The sequence below is a fragment of the Panulirus ornatus genome, chromosome 37, assembly GCF_036320965.1.
Source record: "Panulirus ornatus isolate Po-2019 chromosome 37, ASM3632096v1, whole genome shotgun sequence".
Lineage (NCBI taxonomy): Eukaryota > Metazoa > Arthropoda > Malacostraca > Decapoda > Palinuridae > Panulirus > Panulirus ornatus.
The window spans coordinates 22,811,873-22,838,321 of record NC_092260.1 but is presented as its reverse complement, the minus strand read 5'-3'; the positions used below and the strand labels follow the sequence as shown (position 1 = coordinate 22,838,321).

Below are 26,449 nucleotides of genomic sequence, written 5' to 3'. Positions count from 1 at the left end.
TCTGACATATGTAAGAGACGAAGGGTAAATTTAGTTTTCGTATTTCCTTTCTAAACAAATTAAGCGAAAGTTCTAAATGTTAAAAAAAAAAAAAATCAGAATTGATCGTTTCATTCGTTCGTACGATCAGGCGAGATCCTCTTCTGAATGGAGTTGTGAGATTTATACGAACCCTTTACTCGTGATGGTGTTCGAACCAAGCGAGTGAAGCTGCTTCACAGACACGCGGTGCTGCTTCGGAAGGATGGGAGGGCGAGACACCACACCCCTCTCACACATTCTTACAATAGATTTATTGCATTCATACCTGTTTGAGGTATTGGTTAGACCACGTCAAGCATCTAGGACTGGGCTATATAATACACACACAACAGATCAGATATGAGGATTAGATTATGAGGCTTCGAGCGACCGATCGGACCAGACCAACCAGGTGTTCGAAGACTCGAAGCAGGCTCGGACGCGGCCCCTCCCAGGTACGCGGGTCATCATCCTTCCATCGGACATTCGAGATGGACTCCCTCGTACGTCGGATCCTCCACCGACAACATGAGCATCACTCCCTCCTCTCACCTGATGATCATGATGATGATGATGGTGATTAACACGCTAACATTCATCATTATCATCATCCTCTTTTTTTCTTTTTTTTTGGCTCGGGCGAGCGGACGCTTCGCGAGGTCTCTCCCGGCATAAACACATTCATATACCCCGAGACACGCGTATTTCACGACGCATGACAGGTTGGCATCCGGGCCGTAGAAACCCACTGTAAGCTGTATGACCGCCGGGGTTGGGAGGAGGAGGAGGAGGGGCGATTAACCAGTGAGAACGCGACATTCATGACAGCCTCCCGTCATGCTCCAATGAACGGAGGCCACGTCACACACCTCTTGATGACGTGGTCCTGCCGGCTGAGCAATGGCGAGGAGGGGGGGAATATGCTGTGGCTTTAAAGGTCCTGCAGTTATGTTTATAACGTTACGTCGCGTAATGCCGCGTTGTGGCCCAGCTGAAATTGACAGTAAGATGTGCGGGGAGAGGGAGATGGTTGGTCTGTGGGGGTGGGGTGGGGGTTGGACTCGGGGGGAGAGAACACGGGATCTGGGAGCAAGGTTTATATAAAAAAAAAAAATGAATAGATTTAGGAACAGATATATATCATTAAAAGAGAATAATGACGCTCAAAACGCTTCGGTAGACGTACATGGCGCATCTTGACGCTTTATGAATGTCTTCCATTTCATCTCTTCCTTTTTCCTCCCACTTGAACACCCACAGAGGAGAGAGAGAGAGAGAGAGAGAGAGAGAGAGAGAGAGAGAGAGAGAGAGAGAGAGAGAGAGAGCAGGTCCTGGGACCGCTTCCTCCTTGGGACCACATCGATCTTCGCTCAAGCTCGATTGTAATATAAACATCTCGAAACTGGGATGGAGAGTTTCGTCTGCGGTGCCCCGGAGCCATCGTCGCTCCGTCAGTAAATCCATGCCGTTCTTTTATACCTGGTTTTGAAATCCCACGCATACATATATCTTTCTTCTTTCTTTTAAACTATTCGCCATTTCCCGCGTTAGCGAGGTAGCATTAAGAACAGAGGACTGGGCCTTTGAGGGAATACCCTCACCTGGCCCAATTCTCTGTTCCTTCTTTTGGAAAATTAAAAAAAAACGGGAGTATATATATATATATATATATATATATATATATATATATATATATATATATATATATATATATACTGTGTGTGTGTGTGTGTGTGTGTGTGTGTGTCCCCCACAACAACAGCAACTTACAATGTACGAGAGAGACTTACCCAGACTCAGCCCCGAGAAAAACATTTTGAAAGATTATGTTGATCTTCAGGCAGTGGAGATTGAATTAAGTACGAGAGTGTATCTGTCAAGCTTTGTATGACCTGTTATCACTATCATTATGACACACACACACACACACACACACACACACACACACACACACACACACACACACACACACTCACATACACATACGTGTCCAGATAAAACCGTCGCCCGCCTCGAGTAGGCGAGACTTATTGTGGGTTGGAGAGAGAGCATTACTCACATGTCAGGAAGGCGATGCCAGACGACGCTCATCCACCTTCTCTAACACGGGATTAAATGACCACCACGACGACCACCACATGGAGGTACTGCAGGGGTAATGCAGGGGAGGTGATTCTGACGAGTGGGGTAATTTGTTTGTAAATTAGGAGTAAGTAATTATGTCTCGGGGAAAGTGGTTCTAGCTCTTGAGATACTCAGGGGTAAATGATCATGTCTCATAGGTTAATGGTTCTGTGTCATGGTAAATGGCTTTGGCTTGGGTGAACAGTTCTCCTCCTGAGGTAGATGGTTCTATTGCAGCGGTAAATGGCTCTGATACAGAGGTATATTACTCGACCTGTGACTTAATCGCGTTAATTCAGGGGCAAATGACTTCATCTCAAGGGGATATAGTCTTGGCTCAGAAGTAAATGACTTTAACTGAGGGATAATTGGCTTTGACACTGGTCAATGCCTTTGATACAGGGATAAATTGCTATGGGAAAGATAAGGATAGCCGCACGTGAGGGATTGATAGATATAGCATGATAAGGACGATATATCTATCTCGTTTGGGGTAAATCCTAGAGGTCCAGTGAAGGCTTCATAAAAAAAATCTGAACCCTTTATCAAGAGGATTCAGAACCACATGGTTCACCAGTCCTTTCAGCTCGACAGTACGACCCTTGAGTTCGACGGTACACGACCCTTGGGTGTGATGGCGTGGCCTTTGACCTGGCCATTTAAGAGCCACTAAAAGACCACGAATGTAATACCAAAGGGTCGTATTGTCGTGCTCAAAGGGTTCACACCGTTACTCTCAACGCTGGTACTGTTGTGCCCAAAGGGCAAAAGGAAACGTTCCTCATACCACATTCATATAGTCCACGTGGGATGTCGGTGAGAGAAGATGGGGTTTCCTGAAGAAGAGAAGCAAGATTCTTTGCAGAGCTTTATGACTCGTTCACAAAAATACATCATTAAAGTTCTCACAACACTGCATCTCGCGAAGAGTGAACAGGACGGCGAAGAAGAGGAGCGCCACATGCATCAAAGACAGGAACGTTAACATGTTCTGTCCAGAGGGAATATTAATTGCCATAGAGTAATAATGGTAGAAAAAAAAAAAGGAACTACTGATTACAGGAATATCATAACTGCATGAAGCAACATTGATCTGTGTACACGTATTCGAGTCTTTTGTCACCGTAAATAAATACTAGACTAGGATGGATAAGATTTAACATTAACATTGAGTTAGAAAGCCTACATAACACAGTTCTTCTGGAACGTCACATATGGATGTGATGGGGGGGGGGGGGTAATCTTGTTCTTGTGTGTCTGTGTGTGTGTTGAGGGGTTAAGTCACGTCCCACAAGGATCCCTGACATTGGACTAGTAGCATTACTGCATTGCTTCCGTTGAGAAGAAGAGGTTCTGACGCCCTGCAAATGGTCGTCTGCTTCATGACCCTTTAGCTGTGAGTGCCGAGGGTGTCTCATGTCTTGAGGAGCGAGGTACACTACGCTTGAAGAGACAGTATTGCTTCATAGGAACTTATAACTTGAGAGTGACTCACTACACTGTGCTTGAAGACATATAGGATTACTTTATAGGAACTTATAACTTGATGTTGATTCACTACACTATATATGCTCGATGATATAGGATTACTCTTCAGGAACTTGTAACTCTGTAGTGGTACAGCGCGCTCGAGAAGTATTATTATTGACGTTTAGGAACTTGTTTCCAATCCCTGATACTTAAGTGGTTCCCTGTCATGCCACACAGTGACTTAGTGTTGGATGATGACCTGAAGTTTGTCACACCAGGATACCAACATCGTTCGAATGTGACTTTTGGTCCTTTTTAAGCGTAGAGGTGGCGGAAGGTTGGTCGTTTTCTTCGGATAGGTTGAGGACCGGCAGGGTGCCTGTAGCCGCCGCTTCCTGCATCGAAGACCCGGCCAGCACAGGCCCCGTCACCAGCTCCATGGACTCCCGCGCCGCCCGCCGGGTCGACTCGCTCACTACCGGCGGTGGTGAGACGGTTGGTGACATGGGGACGTGCGTCATGGATTGCGACGGAGATAGCGGCAGCGTACAGTCGGCGAGGGGACGCTCTTCAGGTACGGACGTGAGAGACTCCTGACGCGGCAGGCGACCCTCCTCGGGCACTACCCCTAAGGAATTCTGCCGCTGGAGAGGGATGATTGGCCCCGAGTTTTGTCGCTGGAGAGGGATGTTCGGGGAGGAATTTTGGCGACTAATGGCAAACGCTCCAGGACGTTTTGTTGGCGGTGGGTCATCGACCTCACGGTCTTCCGGGACAGTGGTCATGGACCCCTGGCGGGTTAAAGGTCCGGGCGTTGACCCAGGTCGATGCATCGAGAATATTGATGTTGATTCAGACACTGGAGATTCATTTACCGGCGAGAGGGTTGAGGCTGAGCGGGGGAAGGGACAGGGTGCGCTGGGCGATTCCGGTGACGAAGGATTGGATGTGGATTGTTCGCTTCGACGACTCTCTCGACTCAGTGGCAAGAGACGCGGACGGTTGGCAGGACCGAAGTACGACACGGTCGGCGAAGAGGACGACTTGCCGAGAGAGAAGTTCAAGGTGGTCTTCACCGATGCCACAGCGGAGGAACTCGTTGCGACTGCGGTCTCCAGTTGGGCCTTGGACACTCGCGAACGATCCAGCAGCTCTTGGGTGTTGTCGTCCGCCATAGGAATGTCTTCCAGGGATATCTGGGATATTATGGGATCCGAGGCCATCGCTTCCCCTTTACCTTTCTTATCACTGGAGTCACGTCTTCCCTTCCGTTCTTTTCTGTCAATGCTGCCCGTGTATTTTCTGTCTAAGCTACTTGTGTATTTCCTGTCTAAGCTACTCGTGTATTTTCTGTCTGTGCTGTCCGTCTTATCCTTGTTCTTCCAGTCCTTACCGCTCGTGTCAGTAGCGCCAGGTTTCTTGTCTTCTTTGTGGTATTTATCATCTTTCCTTGATCTTCTCTCCAAAAAACTGTGGCTTTTATCTACTTTCACGTCCTTGCTTTCTTGAGTGTTCTGGTGCGCTTCGTTTTTTTTCTTTTTGTCAGAACCTTCCGCCTTTCCGCTGGCTCCATCTTTTTTCTTCTTTTCCTTGTCTTTTTCGTCGGCAAAGGAAACAGACTTCGTGAGAGAGTGTCTCTGAGTCAGCCCTGATATGATGCTGGAAGACTTCGAGAAAAGGGACTGGTATCCCGACGTCTTCGTCGAGCTGGCTACCTGAGCGGCTCCCGATGAACCACTCGAACTCCTCGCAGACGTCCTCGAACTGACCGTGGAACTTGCCCCTGAGCTGGCCCTCCCGCTCTTGGGGGAATGTGTGATCGGTTGCCCTCCTCCTGCTTTGCCTCCCTCCGTCGCCTTGTGTTCGTGACTCAACTTGGCAGCGGAGCCATCGGGCGTCTTGCAACCCTGCTGGCCCTCGGAACCCGAACCGCTGAAGCTGATGCTACTGCTGGTGTTGGTGTTGCTGCTTCCAGCGAAGGCATGAACTTGGGAATGATCCGCCGCCGCGGCCTCGCCCTCCCTCAGGTTCTTCAGCGCCGTCCTCACCTCAGCCACCAGTTCCTCGTAGTCCATTCTGGTCTTCTGTTGCTCCTGTCTCGCCTTCTCGGCATCCCTGAGTGCAAGGTTCGCCGCATACTGGACCCTCTCGGCTTCCTGTGGGACAGATGGTATAAGTTACTCTAAGCGATAGAGAGAGAGAGAGAGAGGGTGTCTTATTCATGGTTCAGAGATGAAAAGAATTGTCACGTGTCTTCAAAAACTCCGTTACTAAATTACTGAACATACAATTAATACATTTTGGAAGCGAGCTTTCTTTCTTTTTTTTTTCCATGACACAGGAAAGAGATGGTAGAAATAGCTTACCTGTCGTCCTAATAGGAAGCATGATGTAAAGATTATATCCCGTGCCTTCACCAGGCACATGATACACACACTTTATTACAATATTAGTGAACGATGAATGGTTACCGAATTATAGGGAATTAGATCATGCACAAATTGGACTTTGATTCATGTGTTATGCCACTGTTTCTGGATTCAGGTAGTGTGTTCTAGTACATAAAATGCGGATGTCAGTGCTTTATTTGCTTACTAATTCTGTTTATCACTAAGATGCCAAGCTGGAAGGTTAACACGAAAAGAGGAGAAAAGGTGACGGTTCGAAAATAGTAATAATGATACGAGAATTATGAATAATGAAAAGAATGTGATGATTGATATAATAGCAATAATAATGATAATAATAATAGTAATAATAATAATGATAATAATAATGATAATTATGATAATGATATAAAGTAATAGACTAATAATAATGTTAATGGTAATAGTAATGACCATGATAATATTAGTAATAGTAATAATTATAATAGTAATGATAGTGATAATAATGATTACTGTTTGCCCAGCAAATGTAAGTGGATTATACTTATATATATTAGTGAGTAGTAAAGAAAAATAAATGAACTTAGAAATCAGGAAGGGAGAGAACGTTATTATATTTTAGTATGACAAGCATACGGACACGGTATATCCTAGTTAAGTGGCCATCCACAAGCAGTGCTTGCATTACTAACCTCCAAAGTGTGAGAGAACAGAAGCAAAATTAGTAAAGGGAGAAAAAAAAAAATTACAGCAAAATATAAGTGGCCAAATGTCTGATTTCTAAGTTACTTATTTTCAATTACTTGACTACTTGACAAGCACACTTTTCTCCTCCCACATATGACCTTACTTTCGCTGGCGCAACAAAGTCTGCCTTGCTCTAGAAAAGGAAGACAAATGCTATGTTAATAAATCTGCTCAGAGAAATATAAGGTGACAGGGTGTGTAAGGCTATTAAGGGAAGGCTTTGGGGAAGCAAATGGAATTGAAGTGTAATCACCCGTGAAATGAAGGTAACCATTGTAAAATGAAGGTAATTTACCAGTAAAGAAAATGTTGCCTCGGGTGAAACGTTAATAAAGCTTTTAAAATCTTGAAGGAAACGTATAATTAAAATACAGTGACCAGAAGGGGTGAAAAACTACCGTTATTAAATAAAATGTAAATCAAGAGTGAAGACCAAATGTTGATAAGGAATAAAGTCAAAGTTCAAGGCAGGTGTAAGTAAACCAGATAAGGGATGGAAGAAAATGTCCTTCAGTTAAGATAAGACAAAACCATTCTGACAGGAGATAAAAGTTTCCTTGACTACACACACACACACACACACACACACACACACACACACACACACACACACACACACACACACACACACATACACACATACGGGCTTCCATGGAGGGTAATGTTGCCGACAGTGATTTAAAAAGCACGGATTTGCCCGGGTTCGAATCCTGGGCGCGATAGTCTGTCCACATCCAATCCCAGCTGTTCATCCTCAACTTGGGGCTGACCGATACATAGTTACCTGACTTAGGTATATATATATATATATATATATATATATATATATATATATATATATATATATATATATATATATGTGTGTGTGTGTGTGTGTGTGTGTGTAAAAGGATGAGACAGGGGCATCACGAGTGTTTTAAACACTCTCCGTAACTCACAACTTATAATCACATATTGTTGAAATGTACGTATGATATAGAAGATAAAGCAGGAAGAAAATTATATCAATGCTTCTTTGCGACGAAGACGGGCAGTAACGCTAATTCAGAGAAGAAGACTTCTAGCTTGATATAACACAGAAGACAGAACCACACTTCATATCAGAGAAATAAATATCATCTTTACGCCAGATACCATTGATAGCATATGTACCCTCGTATCATCTAGTGGGGGAAGAAATATACTGCCATTAATACAATCGTGTATTGAACATGACATCAAACATGTAACAATGTAACATGAACATAAAATAAAACCTTGATTATCAACACCTTTGTACACAAATGATGAGGTCAACTGCCATACACACAGAATTCTCTTAGGGGGAGGGGGAAAACTGTGGCAGTCAGCCTTGTTATATGGAACTGCAACAGGAAGCCAACCTCGCCTTCCAGACACCAGGAGGGGGTGGGTTAGTTAAGATAATAAACATACAGACGAAGGAGGAATATTAGTGGTGATAAAATGCGCAATAAACACTCGTTACAGATTATTTCATGTGGAATGGCAACGGTGTGTGAGGAGGGGAAGGAGGGGTGTTTGTGTGTACTTTCACAAAGGTTAGGAGAAATACTGGAACTCTGTGAGTTTAACGTAGATCGCCCCCGTTCGGGGGGAGTTTATGAGTAGTTATGATTAATAGGGGAGGTAGGGGAGGGGTCAGGGGAAGGAGCGTGTCACGTGAGGAGTTTAGGAGGGGGGAAGTTCAAGTCAAGAGGTCACACGGGGGTTACAGACACTGGAGAGAGATAAAAACACATGTTTACACAGTATGGAGGCCTTGGGGAGAGCTTCATACAAGAGCAGACCACACCCCGATTGCTGGTCGGTCCATATCTATCTACGCTGGATTACCTGGAGAGCCTGACCCTGCAGTTGACAGCCATGCCGTGTTATTCTCAACTACCGCATCCTACAGCCGATAGATAGAACAGCCCCATATGGAACGCCATAGCCTCGGCGATCAACACAGCCATACCTCACAGTTTTTGATGTCACACTCCTCCCGGTTGATCTCCATACCTTACAATGGATTGCCGGGATGGGTAGCCGACGTAACCCTGTAGAGGGAGAGCCGTGCATAAAGTGGAGGCAGCAGCCTCTCAAGGAAGGCAGTTCCCCTCCGAGACACGGAGAGTGGCGTCTCACACGTTCCCTGGCCGGGTCTCTGGTCCGTATATAACAAGGTCGACCGCAAGTCTCATGAGGGAAAGTACGTGTTTGAAACGGAGTCATTTTTTTCAATTTTCTCAGGAAGGAACGTCATCGGCTAATCTGAGCTGTGGTCTTTCTTTTTCCTTTTTTTTCTTTTCTTTCACGTCTGTATCAACACATACCACGGCGATGGAATGACCAGCTGGCGGGTAGATATAAGAATAGTTGATCACCATTGTGTTCAGGTGATCTGTTCGATTGATTCATAATTTGGTCTTTGAAGACAGAGGAGTTTATGATAGACATCTTTTTTTTCGGATCTAAAAGCTGACGTTTAGAAATGAGAACCGTTGATCATCATTGTGGTGTAATGATCCGTTCAGTTAGATCATGATTCGGTGTCTTGAGGCCAGAGGAGCTTATATAACCAGGCTCTCATTTTTTTTTTTTCAGTCCTAAAAGTTTACGTTTATAAACTGGAAACTATTCAACTATTCACTCCATTGATATTGTATGTATTTCTTCTTTTTTTTCGTATTCTTGTGTGAGGAAAAGGTGAAATCATTGTGTAGAGTTTTGAGAATAGTTATCTCCTCGGAGGAATTAAAAACTTTTGTAAAGACGGATGGACGTCGACAACCCCCGAACTCTTACTTACAGAGAAGTAGAGAAGTGATAAATCACCCACAGTTTACTGGAGACCAGACCAGTTAAGTGTCCCGTCACTTTCATCAAAGAGGTAACTGACTGCGCACTTGTAACCAAGTAATATAACTTTTCCTTTATAAGAAAAGCGAATTAAAGCGATCCTTTACTATGAAAGATAAGTTACGATTAACCTCATAAATCACACGTACTGTTTTGCCCAAAGAAAAAGTGAGATAATATCAATCACCCAATTAGTAATAACATAATGATCCCGTTAGATGATTCCACAGTAAAACTCAGTGAGCAACAACAGGTGCTATTTGAGTACAGTCTTCCCAAGCCTTCAATAACAACACAAGGAACTCAGGTACTGAATGTTTTTTTCTTTTTTTTTCTTTCTTTTTTGGAAGGCTATCTTTAGTCACCCAGCCACCCAACAACAACAACAAACAAACCCCCCCGTGAAGAAATGATTTGGTTGTAGCCATCATCTAAGAACTCCGTGGTTGTGATGAGTGTTACGTGTGTTCTCACCACCACGACCTTGCCAGACCCAAACAACGAAACATATAAAAATACAAACATTATTATTGCATAGACAAACAACACTACGTATGAACGACGCTATAAAGGAACAACAACAGGCTCACGTTTCTGAACTATAGCGTCAACTGGGCCTTGACGGAACGTTTCGTGGCGCACGTGGGTCGGCATTTGACCTAGCGAACGTTTGTGGTGTACGTGGGTCGGGGTTTGACCTAGCGAATTTTCGTGGTGTACGTGGGTCGGCATTTGACCTGTCGAACGTTTGTGGTGTACGTGGGTCGGGGTTTGACCTAGCGAACTTTCGTAGTGCACGTGGGTCGGAATTTGACCTTCCGAACGTTCATGGCGTAAGGGTCAAGGTTTCACCTACCGAACGTTCGTGGCACTCGTGTAGTGAGTTGGCCAAAGCGAACGTTTGTTAGCACACGGGTTGGGATTCAACCTAGCGTACGTTTCTGGCATATGGGTCAGGACTTGGCCCAGCGAACGTTTGTGATACATGGGTTCGGGATTTGATTTAGCAAACGTTCTTGGTATACAGGTCGGGAATCACTGTAACTCTTAAACCATTTTTCTTATAGATTTGATCGGCCTTTTTTTTTCTCTCTCTCTCGCTAAGCGCGCCATCTAGTGCGTTTTTGCATCAGCTGGTCATGCACTTCACGTTGCACAGTGCCTCGGTAACTACCCAGACACTCACAGTTCATACATTTTACATCCGTTATTCTTCGAATTGAGATGTAACTCATCCTACACACGAGTGTCATCCTCAGTTTTCCTCTCATCGTCTGCTTCGTTTTGTGAGAGATTTTGACAGTTTTTCGGTCCTTGAGTTTTGTGTCTCCTGGGCTAAGATGATACATGTCTAAGTGGGCAAAATCATAGACTTTTTTTTCCTGGGTGATGTCTCTGTGGAAGTATATATCAACGGTTTACTCTATAGTGTATATTAGTGTATACTAGCGTAGCACAGTGTATACTAGTGGTATTCTTGTACGGAATATGTTCCTGTTTGTGTAAAGTCGGATATAATTCAGATTCTATATATTTTTGTGTGATATATAGAGTAAGTGATTCTGTTTTGACTTCGTATTTTCCCCTATGTGATTTGCACAGACAGTGTACGCTTCATTTCTCCCTACATTACATTTTATGATCCGTAACCTATGTTGTGAAGTTCTTCAGCTAAGTGTGAGATCATACTTCACACTGATGAACAGTCTAGGTGAACAGTTCAAAACTGATCATCAGAACTTTACTTTTGATTCTTCTGAACAAGAAGAGTTTAGGCCGAATTTCTCTAGATAACCATCGCATCTTAGAATGTTTAGTTCATAACTTTAGTTCAGATTTCCCACCACAGCTGAGGACCTGCATGGTAATGTCTGGACGTAGAGCAGAGTAGGTCCCAAAACTGAGGGGGCCGGGGGGGAACCCTGCGTCATTCCCAGTTTAGGAAACCACTCGTGAGGGAATGATATTTCCCGAGATGTTCGTTTTGGCGAGTTGGTCTTGGTGTGGCCAGTGAGGGAGCGCCTGCCTCAGCTGTGGGGTGGGGGGAGACTTTAGTGCTAATATCAGTGATTCTTTATCCTTCCACTAGTCTCAGTGGTCCCACTAGATGTTAACCACTGAGTTAATGAACTTCTACCAGCCGCATAATCCCGAGAAAGAGCTTTTTTTTCGCTCTTCAGTCACGTCCACTGGAGTGGCAGACTCCGAACTGGAGCAAGTCCTCTGCGTGTGGTGAACCCGGGGCAAGACTAAGAGCAACCCAGTGGAAGCACCGTGTGAAAATTTATCAAGGAGACATAATCCTATTGACCAGGCATGCGTACCATCGCCCATTTTTTATGTCTCTTAGAATGTCTAGCTGTCCACGATGGTCGTCCAGTGATATGATCGGCAGCTCCGGGTGTACAGGTCGAAGTTCGAATGCTTAGCATTGCTTTTGGGTTCTCCTGGGTGCTCGTCCTGATGTGGAGGTGGTGGGAGGGAGGCTTTACTGTCTGGCTGTGTCTCCACTGAAGAGACTTGGTTAGTGGCGGCACTGTACGAGCACCTCCATTCACCACTGGAGTTGGTGGTGATCGTGGTGGGTTGTCACTGCTCACCAGCGATGCGAGTGGTAAGAAGCTGACAGTCTGTAGAATGTTGGTAGTCCATCTCTCTATCTCTCTCTTTCTCTGGTCACCAGATTAACTGCTGGTGGTGACTGACATGTTGGTTCTCTCCACTCACTGAGACGTGGAGTGCCTGTCTCCACTCACAAGGGCTTATGGTAATGATGGTAAGCAGTACTGTGTCTCGCGTCTGTTCATTCGAAGATGGAAACGCGAGAAAGTACGTGTGTTAGCTATTATTATTGGAGGTCAACAGACGTAACTGTTACTCTCATTAGTAGCGTTAGTAGCAAGTCAGGAAGCAAGTTTGTGGGTCCGTTACGTGTGTTAGTTGCTCGGGAAGTGGGTGGCCAGGCGTGAACACCTGTCCACAGTTGAGGTGTTGCCTGCGAGACATTACCTGAGCAGCGAAGGTGATCTCCTGCTGGGCCGTGATGGCCTCCTGTGTGAGGTTCGAGAGCGTCGATGTGATGGTGTCGGTGTCCGCCTGCAGCGCCCGCACCGCCTCCTTCAGCGCCGTGACCTCACGTCGCGTGCACGAGACGTCGCCAGTGATGCCGAACACTGCGCGGTCGATCTCCACGACGTGTCGCTGTAGGTGGCGCACGGCGGTGGCGAAGCGACTGAGGTCGTGGGTCTTCTTGCGTCCTTGGTGATGATGGTGATGGAGATGGGGCCGTGGCTGCTGAGGTAGCTGGTCTGCCGCGCGGCAGGTGCTTCCTTCACTACCCACGTCGCTGGTAGAGTCCATGGCATGCTGAACACTCTGATTCATGAGCATGTTGTCCAGGTCGTCCATGACAGGCGAGGCACGGCCCACCGCCTCCCCACCAGACCCCCTCGAACCACCTACCCACCCTTCACCCTGCGACCCGTGCCACTCCCCAGCCAGGCCGTACATTCGGACATCTCCCAGCGACCGCTTCGAGCCCCCCAGGTCTCCCTGGGAGCCTCGAGCGTCGTCCCCGAGGGAGCTGTGAAGCGTGTGGCGCTCCGTCGACCCCAGGTGTGGGTTGTGGTGGCGGAGTTCCAGGCCGTAGGAGGCGGAACGAGGCGGCGGGGGTGGCGGCATGGCCGAGGCTGAGGTGGGGAAGGAGTCGGAGTGGTCGTCCTCCACGTCGTCCTCATCCGAGGAGTAGTTGTAGGCCTTGTAAGGGAGGGAGGGCTTGGGACCCACGACTTTCGGAGCGCCTCTGCCACTACGCGCCTCCCCATCTTCTAGCACGTCCAGTGACCGGTTCATCCAGGCCGCCTCGCTGCGAAAACAGATGAGCATTAGACATTGTGTTTAACAACCGTCAGTGAGCACGACATACGCTGATTATCCCATGCTTACACTCTTATGACCCCAAGGGCTACGCTGTGCTGCTAATCTCTTAAGACACATCGTAGATTAATGGTATAAACAGAGGTAATGGAAACATCATAAACATCTAAATATATTGTCACTACAATTGTGCGTCCAATTGTTAAATAACTTAAGCAAAAATATTAGTACCAGCATCTCTTTTTTTTTTAATGTTGGAGGCTCTAATCAATGACGATCTATTATCCGGCAACCAAACTAACCAGGAAGCTCTCGCATCCAGGACTTCCAGAATCTCCCAGTAAAAATTCGTACCGCAGTTGATCAGTATATTCACCCGGTATCTAAGCTCAGTGTATCCGATGAATCAGGATCAGAGGATCATTAACGAAACACTGTAGCAACACCTTCAATTGAGGGGAGTTAAATACCATCTTCTATGAATAGTTCAGACTCAGCCAGTCCTAAGATAGACATGTCTTTGGTCTAATGGCTGATTCTGTGGGATGGGGAAGACTTCAACGTTACTGTCATTCCTGTGAAATATTGTATCATTGTATCTCGAAACGTATCACTCATTGCTGATTGACTTGTACCTTTAAGTTTTCCAGTGAAACCTCAGAGTCAAACGCTTCTTGTAACCGTCATATTGTTATTGGTGGCACTGGCTAGAGGCTTCTCTTCTACTTCTACGTAACGTCATAACTACAGGAAACTGTTCTCATTAAAGGCTCTCAGTACAGCGCCCAAAGAAAAGCAAAATAACAAGAACTAAAATGCGCGATAGATGATTATCAGCCGTTTCTTGTTTGAGATACAACCTCACAGCGAATTGATTTCATGCTAGTATGAGAGATTTGTGAGGGGAGAATCCTTCTCTCGCAGTTCTCGTGCACTTCCCCCTCCACCATCCTGCAAACACTGAATGAAATTCCACAAACTGGGAAGGCTTTCGAAAAATCAGGGATAATTTGGAGTAAAATATTACGAATTTCGCACAAATGTGACACGAATGCATAACTTTGGTCAGCCCAAAAGTGTGGCACAATAACAGATCTTTACAGCACAATATCTTCGTAAAAAAGGGAAAAACTTTTTCTTTTCCTTGGTAATACTAATTAATCATAATTCTCATTCTGAAACAATTGAAAATGGAGATCCTGACAGACTTCAAACGCGTTTTCCCAAGAGATTAATTCTAAAGACTGTAATTTTTCCGTAGAATTTCAGTTAAACTTTTGTTTAGACGTATTTTTTCCCGTCCGTTTATATTCCAAATGCCTTTTGTGTTGGGTATGTTGAAGTACGTTCGTGTTCCGTGTACACTGGTTATAAATATTAACATGAATAAGTTTTTAAATTCATGATTGGTTAATTACACGACACCAAAGAAGAAGCGGTGGTAATGCGAAAATGGACAGAATCAGAGTAAAGTGATAGCTTTTAAAGGGCTAATTACGCTTATCAGTTTTAACATTATGTTGAGAAATTGGCAATCACTGTAGTGGTACTGATTTGTGGAGCAGAAATTTGACGTTTCCAGGCGAGCGGGCGACCTGTTGCTGGCCCAGCCTACCTTACGCATCATCTGCTCTTCCTCCACATATGGTTTTCGAGGGAGTGATTGTCTCTAGTGATCACTTCCACTGGTGCACAAGATACAGAATGAACAGTTCATCCTGACCTCCCCACCCACCCGTCCCCCCTAAAGAAAATTATAGATTTCTATCCAATTAGGGAAAAAATGCTCAAAAAAAAAAATCTAAAAAGAGGCGTTCAAAATACTTCTCTGTTTATGAACACAACATTTGATAGACACTTATTTAAACGCCGCGCCAAATATGATTCGAACTTATACTGTAAAGGAAAGAAAGCTGATAAATATCACTGCAAAACCCAAAAATAAAACCAAAAATCCATCGGCCGGGAGGGTGGGGTCAAACCTTTCACATCGATGATTTCACGGTCATGTTCCTCTAGCGACTGCCCTTTACTCATTTACAATTTTAAAATGACATCTGTGAAAAGAGGATGCAATTTCACTCCGACGTAGATTTTAGAAGTGGTGGTTTTATAGTTCTGACTTCCGACGAGGTAGAAAGTTAATATGCAAGTAGAATTATCCAGGCAGGAAAAAAAATGGCTTTAGACTTTATACTCGCAGTTATTGCTGTTCTTGATTAAGGCACGAGTTCTTAGTAGTCTATATATATATATATATATATATATATATATATATATATATATTTATATATATAGGTGCTTGTGGACTCCTCCTGCAAGTAATGTAGATACAAAACCATGCGAAGTCACTTCGAGAAGGAACTTCATAGCAAAGCGGATCACACTTTAGCTCCTCCAGCGTGAAGAGCACCCTCGAAGTGGCTCCCATTAAAGGGTATCCTGGTGTTACCCGTGGTAGCATAAGCGAGATAATCTATCAAGAGATATTATTTTTCTTGTCTTTTTTACGGGGAGACTTGGCACAGTTTGGTAATGGCAGAGTGGATAGTCTGATGCTCTCCACACTATGTGACATGAATTATGATAGAGATTAATGAATTAAACGAAATTGATAGTTTCACCAATATTTCTGACTTTCAGTATGATTTGTCCAAAAGCTTTTGACAGGGTGTAGCACTGAGGTCTCATCTTTAAGCTCCCATCTTTTGGCTTTCCTTACTTACTTTAGTCCCATGTATCTAGCCTCCTCTCTGGCCGATCTGTCTCCTATCTCCCTTTCTCCCATCATCGGGGAGTGTCTATCAAGGGTCTGTCTTGTCTCCTACACCTTTTCCTTTTATGAAAGATTTCCTTTCTTTTTACATTAACCAGATGCACTCATATGCTGATGACACAACACTACATTCCTCCACATCCTTCAATTCTGCTCCTTTTCTCACTCGATCTGCATCTTGTCTCGACTCAACTTCCTCAATAAACTCAGACTTGGAGGACTTGCACAGAATACCTCAGTGGGATAAACAAAATCTGATTAAGTTTAATGCCTCCAAGACTCAGTTTCTACCCATCTATCCATCGAAAATTCCTCACAACTTTCTCCTTTGACAGTTCTGTAATTCCGCCTTTTGACTGAGTAAACATACTTGATATTACTGTAACATCAACTCCATCTTGGAAACCCCACATTATGGAAATAGCTAAGTCTGCCTCTAAGAAGCTGAAGTCCCATTTTGGTGTCAAAATATCTTTTTTTTGGAACAATTGTTCTGTTTATAGAAAGGATTGATCCGTCCTTGTATGGAATACTACTCAAAAATCTGGGATGGTTCCAGCTCTGCATCCTTACTTGACAGGGTTGAGTCGTAAGCAGACAGACCTGTGACTTAAAAACTTGACCCATTTGCCCTATGCTGCAATGTTAGTTCACGTTTTCTATTCTGTAGGTATTACTTTGGGTTTTGTCCCCAAGAACTTGCTACTTGTGTGCCCCCACCACTAACAAGAACATGCTATACTCAACAAGCTGCTGCGTCCCATGATTACTGCGTGGCCGTTGGCAACTCAAGTGTGGGCTTTTTTGATAACTATCTTATTTTCCCTACACCTCAAAGCTGTGTAACTATCTACCCTCTCATGTCTTTCCCAACAACTTTAACCTGGCACATCTTAAAAGACAGGTTTTTCGCTTCCTCCAGAATTTGAAAATACTTTCTCTTGTGTCTTCTTACAGACACTTATAAATATATCATGTCTTTCTGAAGTAAGACTATACAGAAAACTTGATAAACTGCTAACTAGCATTACTAGCAAGAACAGTCTATGAAGTACTGATAAATGAGCCTGAAAGTAAATGGGTGAGCACATGCAAGTGAGAAACTACCTAAGTAAAAGGTAACATAGGCTCAGAGTGAATACGTCATGCATAATACATCTTTGGGACTTCTATGATAGAATGAGAGCTACTGTATGAAAAAAAAAGGTGGTGAATTGTTGCTTTTTTGTTTGTCTGAAGGTATGTGTTCCACAGTAGACTAAAAAAAAAAAAGAGCAGAAGAGTAGACTCCTTCAGTGAAACAAAAATTTCCTGAGTGGAAATCTGTTTGAAAGAAAACAGAGAATGCATGTTGAATTGCATTAATGCAACCAGTGATGTCCCCCATTGCTCTGTCCTAAGGCCACTGCCATTTGCTGGAAGGATTTGAATTATGCCCAAATATGTTTGAGGGTGGTTGTAAACTCATGAGAAATGGGGAATATTCAAAATTATTACAAATAAAAGAGATGTAGACAAGCCCAGCATATATCAGATACTGAGAGAAAGATAACTCAGTCAAATACAATGTGCTGAAGATAGGACACTGAAGTGAAGCTAGCTGATGATAATCATCTTGCAGGCAACAAGTCACTGTACAGGATTCTTGGTGAATCTTGGGTCTTACAAAGCACCCAGCCTGTCAACAAAACAAAACAGGAAAGTTGTAAAGGAGATAAACAGTATAACGGTCAGTATTTCCATCAAGGTTTCCTTTAACTGAGAAGGAGATATAAAGAAAATGATTACATGGTATAGTAGACCCAAATAACAGTATACATCACCAGTTAACACACTCCACTTGTGGAGAGAGATATTTTAGGGAATGTTGAAGTGCAGGCAACAAAAATGTCCTTGAATTAGTGGAACTAAGCTACAAATGAGGGATTATAGCTATATACTTGTGTATTTTAGGAAAATGAAAAATTGAGGTGTGATTACACCTTTCGAGTGTCTTAAATCAATCTCACTTTCACAATCGGGCTTTTCTTTGGAATGGATAGGAATTGATTAACTACAGGACACAAGAAATTTAGTAAGAGTCACAAAAGATGTGAAGAAATACTTGTTTTGTAGTACAATGTTACATGAACCTTGAACAGTGAGGGTAAACATCACTTCCAGTTTGCATTCAGATTCTTAATTACAATTGCATGATGTCCACACATGCATACCTACATAAAACTGGCCACCATGCCAGAGTCACTAACCATGGGTCCACCTCTAAAAAAACCTAACTCTGCGATGGAGTTCCCAAAGGTGAGGTCTTTCTCCAGCCTTCTGCAGTCTCTTCTTACATAGCCTCCCATTCCCTCCAAGAGACCTCTAAGAAAACCTAACTCTGTGATGGAGTTCCCAAAGGTGAGGTCTTTCTCCAGCCTTATGCAGTCTCTTCTTACATAGCCTCCCATTTCCTCCAAGAGACAATAATGTGAAGATCCTTTCACATCCAGATGACTTAGTTACATCACAGCACCATGACACCACAGTTGCAATGACAAAGATGCAGCAATACATTACACAGCTGAAACAGTGGCTCACCCAAGGCAGAATGCATGTATTTCCAAAGAAGAACTCAGTCACTCTTACAACCCCAGATAGACATGAATCCAACCAACACCCTCCAGTTACCTTGCATGGACATCACTCCCACTAAACAAAACGGCAACTATTTTGGACATCACTTATGATGCATATATGACCTTCACTCTCCAAATGAAAAACAACACAAATGCAACACACAGGCTTTCTGTCATAGCATGAATTGGTACCAGCTTTGGACCAGAAAAAGTATCCCTAAGCCTTCTTTATCAACTATAAATCTGCTTTGACCCAAACTATGTTTCACATGCTTAAAAGCAAACATACCAAAAATCTACAAACCACACAGAATAAAGCACTCAGAACACTCACTGGCTTTCAGATAGCTACAAGCACTCATCATCTTCAGAGTGAAACAAAGATAATGCCACTTCAAGATGCTCAGAACTCAGAGCTTTGTAACAAACCACTCAACTCCTCCTTCCAGCTTCCCTACATCACACCTGTTTTCTGTATCCATACTCTTTGAAAAACTGATATGCAGCAGAATCAAGAAAGATAACCTAATCCTACTCACACAAGGGCTTCAGACTATACGAACACACTACACACAGACCTCACCCAACATATCATAGATGGTTTTAAGCAACCAGAACCCCCATCATGCACAATACTAGTATTACACATCACTGAATCAATTAACATTGTCCCACAATACATCCTCACACCAAAGATGACATTACCCTACAAAACAATGACAAAATAACAAAAAATGCTGGTCAGCTTCATAGCCCATATGCCACTCACTCACAATGGCTTTGCTTCTGAAACCCTTGAATCTTATTAGAGGACTTCCCCAAGGAGCGAGATGCAATGATGTGGTATACTGGGATCACCATGCTATCAGTGGACTTAATCAGGGCATGTGAAATGTCTGAGGTAAACCATGGAAAGGTCTGTGGGGCATGAATGTGGACAGGGAGCTGTTGTTTAGGTGCACTGCACATGACAGCTAGAGACTGAGTGTGAGTGGATGTGGCCTTTTGTTTGTCTGTTTCTGGGCACTGCTTCGCTGATGCATGGGGAGGTGATGCTGTTTCCTGTGGGGCAGGGTGGTGCCAGGAATTAATGAAGGCAAGCAAGTGATATCATGTACATTTCTGTATATGTACGGGTATGTACATATTTATACTTATCTATTATACTGGGTGCTACCTCAGCAAGGTAGCATCTGGAAACACATGAAGAATATATTACACATGACAGCGGGAGAATGGGTGTGAGCAAATGCAGTCTTTCTTAATCTGTTCTTAGCACTCATGTTGGAAACGGCAATCAAGTATGAGAAAAATTTGCATGTTTGAAGGTATGATAATCCCAGCAATATCATATGGATCAATGCATTGGCTATAGATAAGGTGGTGTGGATAAAGATGGTTGTGTTGAAAATTAAATATATAATGACAATAAATGATGTGAGGTGGTTTGATTAAGTAATGAAGTGGTAAGCAAGAGGGGTGGTAATAAATAGAGCATGGTTGAGAGAATTGAAGAGGGTGTGCTGAAATGTTTTGGACATATGGAGAGAATGAGTGAAGAAGCATTTACAGAGGATATATGTGTCAGAAGTGGAGAGAACAAAGAGAATGGGGAGCTAAATTGGAGATGGAAGATGGAATGAAAAAGATTTTGAGCAATCAGGGCCTGAACATGAAGGAAGGTGAAAGGCATGCACAGGACAAAATGAATTGGAATGATGTGATATACTGGGATTGACATGCTGTCAATGGACTGTACCAGGACAAACAAAGTATCCAGAGTAAACTGTATAAAAGTCTGTGAGGCCTGATTGTGGATAGGGAGCTGTGATTTCAGTGCATTACACACGACAGCTAGATAAAGGATGTGAGTGAATGCTGCCTTTCTTCATCTTTTGCAGGTGCTACTTTGCAAACATGTGAAATGGCACTCATTTGAAAAAAGATATATATATATTTTTTTTCTTTTTTTTTTTTTTGCTTTGTCGCTGTCTCCCGCGTTTGTGAGGTAGCACAAGGAAACAGACGAAAGAAATGGCCCAACCCACCCCCATACACATCTATATACATACGTCCACACACGCAAATATATATACCTACACAGCTTTCCATGGTTTACCCCAGATGCTTCACATGCCCTGATTCAATCCACTGACAGCACGTCAACCCCGGTATACCACATCGATCCAATTCACTCTATTCCTTGCCCTCCTTTCACCCTCCTGCATGTTCAGGCCCCGATCACACAAAATCTTTTTCACTCCATCTTTCCACCTCCAATTTGGTCTCCCACTTCTCCTCGTTCCCTCCACCTCCGACACATATATCCTCTTGGTCAATCTTTCCTCACTCATTCTCTCCATGTGCCCAAACCATTTCAAAACACCCCCTTCTTTTCCTAGCGCTACCTCGCACACATGAGGGGGGAGGGAGTTGTTATTTCATGTGTATCGAGGTGGCGATGGGAATGAATGAAGGCAGACAGTATGAATTTTGTACATGTGTATATATGTATATGTCTGTGTGTGTATATATATGTATACTTTGAGATGTATAGGTATGTATATTTGCGTGTGTGGACGTGTATGCATATACATGTGTATGTGAGTGGGTTGGGCCATTCTTTCTTCTATTTCCTTGCACTACCTCGGTAACACGGGAGACAGCGACAAAGCAAAATAAATAAATAAATAAATATTTGTGTATATATATATATATATATATATATATATATATATATATATATATATATATATATATATGAAGGCATGTACAGAGCATCAGATTGGGGAAGAGCAGTGCGGTTTCAGAAGTGGTAGAGGATGTGTGGATCAGGTGTTTGCTTTGAAGAATGTATGTGAGAAATACTTAGAAAAGCAAATGGATTTGTATGTAGCATTTATGGATCTGGAGAAGGCATATGATAGAGTTGATAGAGATGCTCTGTGGAAGGTATTAAGAATATATGGTGTGGGAGGCAAGTTGTTAGAAGCAGTGAAAAGTTTTTATCGAGGATGTAAGGCATGTGTACGTGTAGGAAGAGAGGAAAGTGATTGGTTCTCAGTGAATGTAGGTTTGCGGCAGGGGTGTGTGATGTCTCCATGGTTGTTTAATTTGTTTATGGATGGGGTTGTTAGGGAGGTAAATGCAAGAGTCCTGGAAAGAGGGGCAAGTATGAAGTCTGTTGGGGATGAGAGAGCTTGGGAAGTGAGTCAGTTGTTGTTCGCTGATGATACAGCGCTGGTGGCTGATTCATGTGAGAAACTGCAGAAGCTGGTGACTGAGTTTGGTAAAGTGTGTGGAAGAAGAAAGTTAAGAGTAAATGTGAATAAGAGCAAGGTTATTAGGTACAGTAGGGGTGAGGGTCAAGTCAATTGGGAGGTGAGTTTGAATGGAGAAAAACTGGAGGAAGTGAAGTGTTTTAGATATCTGGGAGTGGATCTGTCAGCGGATGGAAACATGGAAGCGGAAGTGGATCATAGGGTGGGGGAGGGGGGCGAAAATTTTGGGAGCCTTGAAAAATGTGTGGAAGTCGAGAACATTATCTCGGAAAGCAAAAATGGGTATGTTTGAAGGAATAGTGGTTCCAACAATGTTGTATGGTTGCGAGGCATGGGCTATGGATAGAGATGTGCGCAGGAGGATGGATGTGCTGGAAATGAGATGTTTGAGGAAAATGTGTGGTGTGAGGTGGTTTGATCGAGTAAGTAACGTAAGGGTAAGAGAGATGTGTGGAAATAAAAAGAGCGTGGTTGAGAGAGCAGAAGAGGGTGTTTTGAAATGGTTTGGGCACATGGAGAGAATGAGTGAGGAAAGATTGACCAAGAGGATATATGTGTCGGAGGTGGAGGGAACGAGGAGAAGAGGGAGACCAAATTGGAGGTGGAAAGATGGAGTGAAAAAGATTTTGTGTGATCGGGGCCTGAACATGCAGGAGGGTGAAAGGAGGGCAAGGAATAGAGTGAATTGGAGCGATGTGGTATACAGGGGTTGACGTGCTGTCAGTGGATTGAATCAAGGCATGTGAAGCGTCTGGGGTAAACCATGGAAAGCTGTGTAGGTATGTATATTTGCGTGTGTGGACGTGTGTATGTACATGTGTATGGGGGGGGGGGTTGGGCCATTTCTTTCGTCTGTTTCCTTGCGCTACCTCGCAAACGCGGGAGACAGCGACAAAGTATAAAAAAAAAAAAAAAAAAATATATATATATATATATATATATATTATATACATAATTTCTTCATGTTTCCTGGAGCTACCTTGCTAATGCAGGAGACAGTGATCGAGTATGATAAATGAATAGGCTTGGAGGTATATATCATCTGAAAACTTAAACACTGTAATATACTGCTACTCTACAGTGAGAGGTCAGAGGCTTCATATCTTTTCTAACTTACCTGATAGTAGATAAACATGGATTGAAAAAAGGAATGATTATTCATTCATCATAATTAGCAGGAACAAATGATCCATCCATGGGGATTGCTTATTCATACATGAGACTAGTGGGAATAATCTAATGCAAAGCCTAAGGCTTTATATCTGTTCTGACTTACCTGATGGCAGATAAACTTGGTATTTAAAGAAAAAAAGTGATTATTCACTCATGACAATTAGCAGGAACAAGTGATCTAGCCAGCTTATTCATTCATGAAACTAGTGAGAGTAATTTAATGCCAAACCACTGTTGCTGTGTCACTTGACCAGCCACAGATAGTTTTGTTTAGCACAAAGCAGATTCTTAAAGGATTTGGCTTTTGTCATTGCATGTAACTTGACTTCATTTGAAAAGCCAGGGAGTTTATCAAGTTATTTTATTAAAACCCATAGATTAATCTTTTACACTCAAACAAAGGTCAAATTGGGTCACTTTTAAGCTCTTGAAAACAAAATGTCTTCCAAAGCTTTTGGATCACATCAGGTAAAACAAAGGCAAGTCAAGACAGATCATTCAAACATAGAAATAGGAGTTTGGGGTCAAACGAAATGGCTACACATTCACTGGTTACGGGTTAATGAAAAGACACATCTACAGCAAACATAACTTTATTAACTAGGGTCCAGTGAGCTAGAGGGTCTACGTACAAAGAGGGTTTTTATCAAACATTACAGAGCAGTGAAAACTTGCTAGTTGTAGCTAAACATAAACAAAATATCACTAAAATATACATACAACATGCAAGCATTCAAATGTATTGCTACTGTAAACACTAATCAGAGGTAAATAGAACAAAGTGTACACAAAGGTCTATGGAACATTGAGCTACAGAAAACTAAACATTCAGGAGTTCAAAAAAAAAAGGGGGATTGAAGTCAGCATTACAGGAACTTGATATAAAAGTTAAATTGACTTCCTACGAAGGGAATTTACAAAATAATGGAATTTGCATGATACCATGAATACACTCTCCTACAGTCATCTAGAAAATACATGAGCAAAAAAAACTACTTACACATAGAAGTTGTAGTTCAAAACTAGCTTCATACTGTCACATTCAAAAATATATCTGATCATTTCATTACTCTGTATGACCTGGACATGAAAGGTCCCAGCCTATCTCCATCCCAAAAGGGGGACATCATCATACTGCTTTTATTAAAAAATTTTATCTGCTAATCATTATTCTGAAAGCGTATGAGGATATATGTGGCAAGTCAGAATAAGTCAACTCTGTTTTCTGTAGCTAATATAGCCATACTGTTACAAGAGTTTGTCTATAAATCCAGTGCAAGGGATATATCTCACTTTACGTCCTATAAACACAGACAAAAGAACCAAGACTATTTTGAGAGAGAACTTTTCATGGGCCACAGGAAAATGGATATGGGGACAGGATCTTTGCTATGGAGAGATAGTATGGCATACTTCATAAAAGCCTAATATTGCCCATACACTTCCCAACCTCCCATATCAGTGCATCTACTTGCCTCTGTCATGAAAATAATGTAGAAAATGTATCTGGTTACTGTAGGGATATAATGGATATGAGTAATTTCTCCCTCTAAGTCCCAGTTTCTTAGAGCATTGTCTGTATGTATGCTTTTCATATTTGCATTACACATGACAGCTAAAGACTGAATGTGAAGAAATGTGGCCTTTGTTGTCTTTTCCTAGCGCTACCTCGTGGGCGTGCTGGGGGAGGGGGGTGTCATTTCATGTGTTGTGGGGTGGCAACCGGGAATGGCTGAGGGCAGCAAGTATGAATGTGTACATGTGTATATATGTATTTGTCTGTGTATGTATATGTATGTATACATTTGAAATGTATAGGTATGTGTATGTGCGTGTGTGGGCATTTATGTATATACATGTGTATGTGGGTGGGTTGGGCCATTCTTTCGTCTGTTTCCTTGCGCTACCTTGCTAATGCAGGAGACAGCGACAAAGTATAATATAATGAATAAATATATATATATATATATATATATATATATATATATATATATATATATATATATATATATATATATATATATATATATATTCCCTGGGGATAGGGGAGAAAGAATACTTCCCACGTATTCCCTGCGTGTCGTAGAAGGCGACTAAAAGGGAAGGGAGCGGGGGGCTGGAAATCCTCCCCTCTCGTTTTTTTTTTTTTTTTTTATTTTCCAAAAGAAGGAACAGAGAAGAGGGCCAGGTGAGGATATTCCCTCAAAGGCCCAGTCCTCTGTTCTTAACGCTACCTCGCTATCGCGGGAAATGGCGAATAGTATGAAAAAAAAAAAAAAAAAATATATATATATATATATATATATATATATATATATATATATATATATATATATATATATATATATATATATATATATATATTATAATTATTATTATTATTATACTTTGTCGCCGTCTCGCGCATTAGCGAAGTAGCGAAAGGAAACAGACAAAAGAATGGCCCAACCCATCCACATACACATGTATATACATACACGTCCACACACGCACATATACATACCTATACATTTCAATGTATACATACATATACATATATACTTACAGGCATGTGATTATCATTTGTGATTACCATTTGTGTGTTACGAGGAGAGAGTCTTACACTTGTGTTGCCCCGTCCCTTAACCTTTTATGTATTTACCCTTTCTTTTACTCTTACACACACACACACACACACACACACACACACACACACACACACACACACACACACACTCTAGCTTATGCTGGGTGCGTGTGCTAAGATTTTGAAGTTCTTGGTGATATAAGTATACATTTATAATACCCATTTAAATTGAAACATTTTAGAAACATCCCTCCACTGATCATTCCCTAACTCCCACAACAGTGACTCAGGTTAGAAAGAAACATCATAATCTCTGTGGCCATCTCCAATGCTGGCTTTTTGTTATCATCTAAGTAGTGAGATAAATGAAGCAACATTCATGTCCATGAGGTGCTAACCTTTACGCCACCCAGTCTTCTCCTCTTATCCATTTCTTTCTCATCATTCTGTTATTCAACATGAAATTCTCTAGATGTGGAATCTTAGCTCAAAGGATACAGAACCTTGTCTTTAACCTTATCAATCATTTGAGCATATGGTAATAAAGT

At 42.7% G+C, this 26,449-nt stretch overlaps 1 protein-coding gene across 10 annotated transcripts in view; it reads right to left on the bottom strand.

Moving 5' to 3' along the window:
- Window positions 1–2,999: 2,999 nt before the first annotated feature.
- The window catches only part of LOC139760589 (uncharacterized), a 307,108-nt gene continuing 283,658 nt past the window's right edge, over window positions 3,000–26,449 (bottom strand). For 7 of the 10 annotated variants that reach the window (XM_071683962.1, XM_071683954.1, XM_071683953.1 and 4 more), the window contains 3 exons: window positions 12,621–13,476; window positions 6,853–6,882; window positions 3,000–5,771 (listed from right to left, as the gene is read on the bottom strand). In XM_071683962.1, the coding sequence (XP_071540063.1) occupies window positions 3,885–5,771; window positions 6,853–6,882; window positions 12,621–13,476 (2,773 nt within the window). In that variant the 3' untranslated portion in view covers window positions 3,000–3,884. The remainder of the gene's footprint in view (window positions 5,772–6,852; window positions 6,883–12,620; window positions 13,477–26,449) is intronic. The other 3 variants (XM_071683963.1, XM_071683959.1, XM_071683958.1) reach the window with 1 other exon arrangement.